This window comes from Miscanthus floridulus, chromosome 17 (assembly GCF_019320115.1).
Source record: "Miscanthus floridulus cultivar M001 chromosome 17, ASM1932011v1, whole genome shotgun sequence".
In the NCBI taxonomy this organism is placed as follows: domain Eukaryota; kingdom Viridiplantae; phylum Streptophyta; class Magnoliopsida; order Poales; family Poaceae; genus Miscanthus; species Miscanthus floridulus.
This window is the reverse complement of record NC_089596.1, coordinates 98,196,240-98,203,799: the sequence shown is the minus strand read 5'-3', so window position 1 is coordinate 98,203,799 and position 7,560 is coordinate 98,196,240. Positions and strand designations below refer to the sequence as shown.

At 45.8% G+C, this 7,560-nt stretch overlaps 1 protein-coding gene across 1 annotated transcript; it reads left to right on the top strand.

Moving 5' to 3' along the window:
* The first annotated feature begins 1,453 nt into the window (after nucleotides 1-1,453).
* Nucleotides 1,454-5,974, top strand: LOC136516935 (uncharacterized). The gene is made up of 4 exons (XM_066510439.1): nucleotides 1,454-2,094; nucleotides 2,245-3,402; nucleotides 3,512-3,603; nucleotides 5,339-5,974. Exons 1-4 carry the CDS (start codon nucleotides 1,843-1,845, stop codon nucleotides 5,601-5,603), a joined length of 1,767 nt encoding a protein of 588 aa, XP_066366536.1. The 5' UTR covers nucleotides 1,454-1,842; the 3' UTR covers nucleotides 5,604-5,974.
* The last annotated feature ends 1,586 nt before the right edge of the window (nucleotides 5,975-7,560 follow it).

Below are 7,560 nucleotides of genomic sequence, written 5' to 3'. Positions count from 1 at the left end.
GACTTTCATCATTAAAGACTAGGGCAATAGCTCAGAAAAAAGCATCATCATAGACTAAGGTAATAGCTCAGGACAAAAGGAATCATCACAGACTTGGACAATAGCTCAGACAATATGGCAACTTCATATGCTTGCTCATAATCTCACAAAGTAGAACATGCATCCGAATCCAAGAACGCAGGACTCACTATCGCACGATACAGATTAGGGGGGAGGCGAGAGGGGGAGTAGATATACAAAATACCCACGTCAACAAACAGCAGCACCAGCAAAAGCCCAACCCAACAGGTGAGGGAGCTCAGATATGCAAGCACACAAGCAAAGAAAAGAGGATTAGCATACACAAAATAGGATTTTTACTTGAAAAAAATAAGAAAAAAATGAGACCTAAGAACAAGGATCCATACCGCAATAACAGCCAAGAAATCAGATCTGGTGTGCCTGCAGCGAGATCAACAAACAATGGTGACCTAGGGTTTCAAATCGCACAGAAAAAATGGAGAAAGAGAAGGGAAAAAACTCACTTGCTTCGAGAGGACGCAAATCCACGGCACCTGCAACAAATCGAGAGAGAGGGTAGGCATTAGGAGGCCACGAATCCATCAAGAACACCGGGGGGAGGAGGAAGAGGAGGTGGAGCTTACCGGCGGCGCAGACGGGGAGCGACAAGAAAAAAAAAGAGATGGAGGCGGTGGGAGGGAAGATATATAGGCGGTGAATGGCGGGAACGGGGGAGGTAACCCTAGGATCTTCGTGCCATCTCCCCGCGCATGGAATCGCCAGGCGCGCGAGCTCGCGGGAGCACGGAGCGAGCCAGGCTGAAGAAAAACGGCCGATTTGGGCGTTCCTCGCGAGCCAGGCCAGGAGGGGGCTTTTGCACGAGCGGAGCCTGGCTCGGGAGGGTGGCTAGGGAACCAAACATGAGCAGGCTGCATCCCGGGAGCCTGGTTTGCCCTTATGCGGGCAACCAAACACACCCGTAGCGACGGAAGAGAACAACCACAGGGGCGCCACCTGCGTGGCATTAGTGTCGCCGGAGTCACTGGTAGTCGGGTGGCACTCGAGCCGAATATATAGAAGCTAGATCCCTGCGATTGGGGGTGACGACACCATCAGTTGATAGCCAAAATTTTGTTACGAAAACTTAGATAAGCCAAGATTTTGACAGCCATTTGGTTTGGTAACAAAATTTATAATTAATATGTCAAATCTATGGCAAATATTTTTATCAAAGTTTTGATAATTTTTTGTTGCCAAATCTTGAATACAAATTTTGGTAACGGACCAATCAGGCCCTCAAGCCCATAGGCGACACACCGACACCTATCTATCCTCCTCCTCTTTTCCAGACCGGCCCAAAAGGCCTACGAAGGCCAACCGGTAGTGTCGACTGTCGACCTCCCGATTCTTCTCAGGCTCTAACGGTCTCACGCCCAACAAACCCCCTTATCCCCAGAGGTCAGAGATTCAAAAAAAAAAAAAACGATCCCCACTTCCCCAATCTCTATCTCCACGACTGGAGTTCGGTGAATCTGTAGTAGGCGGCGGCGGGGCGCACGGCCGACGGCACCTCTGGCCAACGCCGAACGCCGGGTCCCTGGTTTGGGCTGGTCACTTGCACCTGGGCGGCTGGGGCTGTTGTGGTGTGGTGGCCGCGGCAGCCAGGAACAGCGGCCTGCGCCAGGCGTCAGGCGTCAGGCGAGGAGACATTTGCGTCAGGGCGCGGAAGACAGCCGCCGTTGGTGAATGGCAACTTTGCATCTCCTTCTCTTCCGCTCCCAGTTCTGCTCGTTCCTCTGAGAGGCAACAAATCCTAGGGTTTCTGCTTCCAATCCGCCGCCGATGCCTCACGCCAAGGCGCTGGAAGCCGCCCGGCGCGTGGCGACCCTCACCTTGACGGAGCTCTGTAACTCGTCTTCGACGTCGCCTCCTCGCTCCAACCTCCCGGCGCTCCTTCGCCGCTGCCTCCAGTTGCTGCCTCTTCTCAACGCCGGCGATCCAAGCCTAGCGGGTCGATGCTGCCACGGCCTCCTCGCCTCCCTTCGCGCCATCCTCTCTCGGGATCCCTCGCAATCCCTCCTCCCTGCAATCGAGGTACCCGTTTCAGTACCCTCTCTTTAGTTGGTTGCGTCAATTCCTTTACCAAAGATTTAGGAACTAGTTTCAAGTGCTGATTTTCGTTCCACTGAAATGTTCTGTGAGTTGATTGGTTTGGATAGTTGAACTTTCTTCTGGTCCTTGCAGGTCTTCGCTGAGAGTGCTGTTTCTAGTGGCCAATTGAGGAGCTGCTTGGTCATAGCCAACTGTGCTGCACCGGAAGGATCAAGGATGTTCACTGAGGCCCTGCCGTACGAGGATGAGCACATCATGCTTGAACTTGTGTGCTGCCACTTCATTTCATCATTACTGGATGAGGGGGCATTTGAGGTGTTTGTGAGTGCACTTTCTTGGTCAGGGAAGGCATTGCAGCAGACTCCAGAAATCAGCTTTCAGGGGGCTTTAGCGCTGGTTCAAAGGACCTGGTTCTTCTCGTTGCCGGCTGTTGTACAAGCACATCTTTTACTGCTCATGTCAAGATGCACCAGTGATCTTAACTCGCATATGCTAGCGTTTCAGTATGCCATGAAACTTTATGTCAGATATTTACCGGCATTGTGTGTTTTCAACAGAACTGGTGATGCAGAAGCCCCACTGAATTATTTGGGCAAGAAAAGACCTTATAGTTGTATCAAAGATACCACTGAGCAGAAACTCAGAAGTCAGATCGATCGGCTGCTTTCGTTTTGTGAATTGCACTCTGGTGATGATCTTCCCATCGGTGTGAGTGATATTGGTCGCGTAATTGAAGAGAACCAGCATATGTTTCATGAAAAGTTCAGGCAACAATGTACTGTGGTTGTGAAGGCCATATTGTCTAGTATCCTGTGCTGTGCAAAGCAAAAGGAGGTGCTTGAACCTGATGCTGAAGTATCAGATGAGATTATTTGCCTTGCTGCAGCATTGAGGGTATTGGGCTCCTCAATGCAGCACATACTGCACCATTTCATCCAAATGAGGTCGGCCACTGACAAGAAACATAACAAGGAGTACAAGATTATATATGAAATTATCAGTTTGCTTGGGCAATATGAAACAAATGTGCTTCATAGATATGACCTGGCTATTACTGGGAAGTCTGTGGACAGTGAAAGTGCCTCAATGTTAATGCTGACTCATTTTGCTAGTTTATCAACTTCTTGTTTAAGAAAGAAGCTTGGCTTCCTGTGGAAAGGTTGTATTATCATGATGATGATGACCACAAATCTTATTGCTGAAGAGCAAAGTTTGAGTACATTTGATCTCCCTATGGACGTCTCAAAAGAATCTGCAGTTTTCTGCAATACCAAACTGGGGATCTCTGAGGTAGCACTTGCCTATATCATATATTGATCCCTCCTGGTTCATATTGAGTTGCCTTTTTTGCATTATTTTATTTCTACAATTTCATTTCATTTGAGTACCATGTATGCAGGTTTCTGCTCGGACTAAAGAGATAATATTACGGTATAAAAGCATACATAGATTTCTTGATAAAGGCAGGCACTTTTATGCTGATGGACTCAGGTAGGTTCTGCAACTATATTTTCAGTTATTGAAGCTTTAGGTCTACAATTGAGAAACTTGTCTTTGTTTTATATCTTAATTTGGAAATGAAGTCAAGAACAATATCTTCTAACCCCTCCGTTCCAAACTATAAGACGTTTTGGCTTTTCTAACATAACTTTTACTATGCACTTAGATATACACAATGTCTAGATATATAATAGAAGCAATGTATCTAGAAAAGCCAAAAACGTCTTATAATTTGGAATTGAGGGAGTAGTATTTATCTTAGCTTCTTTCTATTCTCATTTCTGTTACAAGTAAGTGTTTACTTTTTTTTTTGTGAACTGGAAGTTAATCCTTAGGGAAGAGATTTCTTTTTGAGGTTGCATCAGTAATGCTTTGATATAAAAAAATGGCATGGATGCGCTTGAACACATGGAAAGCTTTGCAGATAATAGAACAGTAACGGGTGAAAGAAATTTTGATGGCAAATATAGTGCATGCTCCATCTATTACTAAACTGAATTTGCTTATAGAAACTGAACATTTTTACCAATTATATACACTAAGGGCATGCACAATGGTGCCGCATCAGCCATATCATAACCTTGCAGATTGGCTAAGTCTTAGTTGGACGTGGGTGTGAGGGAAAGAGGTCTTCTCAGAGATATTTTGTGGTGTCTTCCAGTTCTTGCATAGTTACATTTATTCAATGGAAACACAATACTAGATTTGAATCTTGTAGACCCGTGACATTTTATTTTTGCATACTTTCTCCATCCCAAAATATTTGCACATCTAGGATGATGGTGAGCAGATTAGTTGCGGTGCAGAACTCATGAACGAGTGCATGGGAGCTTTCTGGACTCCCCTGGACGGAGGGATAAGACCATTGGGTTTTTTTTCAGAGAAGTTGATTTTTTATTTTTATTTTGTTGGTCTCACGCTGATGGGACTGGTGATGGGCAAGAGCAGTAGTGCTGGCCATTGGAGCTCCCAAACCTATATCCCTCTACTATGTGGCCTTTTATTTTGGGACCAAATTTGAATCATAGAAGTGCAAATATTCTGGGACAGAGAAAGTAAATTAATACTCTATTAATAATATTATTAAAAACAACACTATTGTGCACGTCCCTTTTCCCATTCTGGCAAATACACTTTGATTATGTTTCAGTTATGCGAACTTAATGGGGGCCATGCGTTATTGACTTGGATTTACTGGGGCCACTGATGTGCCCCAAATTAGCACCCTGAGACACTACCCTCTTCTCCCATTTGACCAGTAGTTCCTGGATTCCTGGTGACTATTGGTAGGTGTAAGCAATTTTAATCAATAAATGACGCAACATTGTTATTAAGACCAGAATGCTGGATAAAGTTCCATTTAAATGTATAATATAGTCTCTTTTTTTTTTAAGAAACTGTCTATAGGAATGTCAAAAAGACAAGTAGAAAATGGTGGTGTGCATCAGATGTTTTTATCTGGAATGTTTACTGGTTTGTGCCACTATTATTTGCATCTTGTGATGTGTAGTCAAGACCAATTTAAGCCCTTCTACCAAATTTGATCTTAGTGAGTTCCTATAGATGAACAAATTGATGATGGTGGACTGTTTTGTCGTTCTCATCTTTAGACACTTTTTTTGAACATGTCGGAGTAATACTAGTTTCATGTGTCATGTGTCTCCTTATTCATGTGTCTATTAGCTGCTAATAATTGTTTATTTTCAATTATGTTATCTTGTTGCAGTTTGGGCACCCCTGAGGAATGTAATTCCAGAGTTGGAAAGGCTAATGGTCAAAGGTTTTTAGAGTGTCATCCTGAATACTCACGAAACTCGTGGGCTGATATACTGCATTGCATTGAATGTGAAGAAGGAAAAGATTATTCAAATGTCTTGAAGCAACAGCAAAAGTTTAAGATGTTTAAATATGGGAAATGGCTCAACCAGAGACAATCTAAACGGCAATCGACCATGGATATGTTCGGACTGACGTCAAGGAGAAGGAGCTAGTGTGGCGAATTTGCTGTCTATCGTGCCGCTTGATCATCAAGAATGCCGGGAAATCCCCGCTGTATAGCTGAATGTCTGAATCCCGTGAGCGATCTTGTCAGAAACGCTAGTATTGGTCGGTACTCCTAGTTCAGTTTCGGTGGTTGACCCCGGCGTGCAACTTTAGCGTTCAGTTTCGGTGGTTGACCCCGGCGTGCAACTTTAGCGTGTGCTTGGTTCTGGGACTTACTGGATTGGGTTGGGTTGGATCCATCCCTGATTTTCTGTAATGGAGTGAACCCATTTCTTGTTTGGTTGTGTGGGTTGGGTTCGTCCAGTTTCTTGTATGGGTTGAGACACATGGAATGTGGGTTGAGATCCCTGCCACATGGATCCCACACGTCAGTCTGTTTCCTCCTCCTTCCTCCCGCACAGACCGTAAGCCGCCGGCCGTGCTCAGCCCCGCGCTCGTGCCGCCGGCTGCCCCTGTGCTTGGCCACGTGCTCGCATCGCGCTCGCGGTCGTGCTCCGCCGTATGCCGAGGCGCTCGCCCTCGGCCTCTGCTCGCTCGCCGACACCCCCGCGGCCTCTGCTCACTCGGTCGAAGTTGGCCGTTCGCTCAATTCGGAGGGACGGGGTCGACCCGCATCTAAGCAAAATAAACCCTGAAGGGGATGAACCCACCCCACTACTCACCCAACCAAACACTTCCAAAACTGGGTCCAACCCATCCCCAACCCAACCCCTCAACCAAACTCATGATTATTGAATTGGCAGGCAACCGTTTGGCCCTATAAAAGGACTTTACTGTAGCAGTGGGAGTGACACCAATTGGTTGCTCTGGATGAACGAAATGATAAGCTAGAAATGAACGTTTTAGTTGGCTAGAGGTTAAAAATTGACGTGTTGAGGTCAGTCAACAACTCGATATAATCATGACTCGCAAAAAAAAACTCAATATATAATCATTCCGTCATGGAAATGAAAGCTTACATCGAGTACTACTGCCGCGGTGAAGATGTTAAAAGGCTACAACAGTAAATTATACTGAAGCAAGTTTCGGTCGGATAGCTTTGAAGGATATGGTTACGGGTTATTACCCAATTTACCAGCAGGCATCAATATTTGCCAGAACAATAGATTTTTCAAGAAGCTGTATAATAATAAAACGACCAATAATAGAGGAGACAGCCTTGTCCGCTTCGCTGAAAAGCCAGGCTGAAAAATAGTGTTTCGCTAATTTGTTGTGAGAGAAAAACACTATACCACAACTGATAATTTCAAGCGAACAATAACAGACAGCACTAGTGTACTACTATAGTACTGCTCAACATGCCGTCTAATAGTAATACTCTAATCCCTTAGTTGCTGCCAGGTGCTGAAACCACTAAGAAGGTTGATTAATGAGCATATACTATGTTGCACAGGTCAACCCTTTCCAATCCAAACAACTATCAGCATCTGCTCAGAGTCTCAGAGAGGCCACCTGGCCACGGTTACACCACACCACGCAGGAAGGACGGTTCAGGCTCATTTCATCGTTCATTCGTTCCAGTTCCAGAACAACTCGCGTCTCCAACGTGATCGATTGATTCGGCAGCTCAGTCCACGCGCAGCGCAGGCACAGCACGGCGTGTTCATAGCACCAGTACTAATATTATTCTGTCCGTTCACACGATCACGTACGGTCACCACTGCATCTGCATCAAGCCTGCAGGTTCCCGGCAGCTTCGTCGGCGACATTCTTTACGATTACGACGAACTGATGATGGATCATGTGAATGTCAGCTGCTGATCAGCTTGAGCCGGTGGAATTATTCGCGTCGCGCGGGCAGGTTCCGTGGTCAACTCGCACTTATCCTTTTCGTCGATCTCTTTAACTAGCTATACTCTGCGTAGTCATTAACTTTTCAGACGAGTATATGTCTCTGTCAGTGCGGTTTAGACTGCAGAGTCGAGGCGATTGGATGTGAACTTG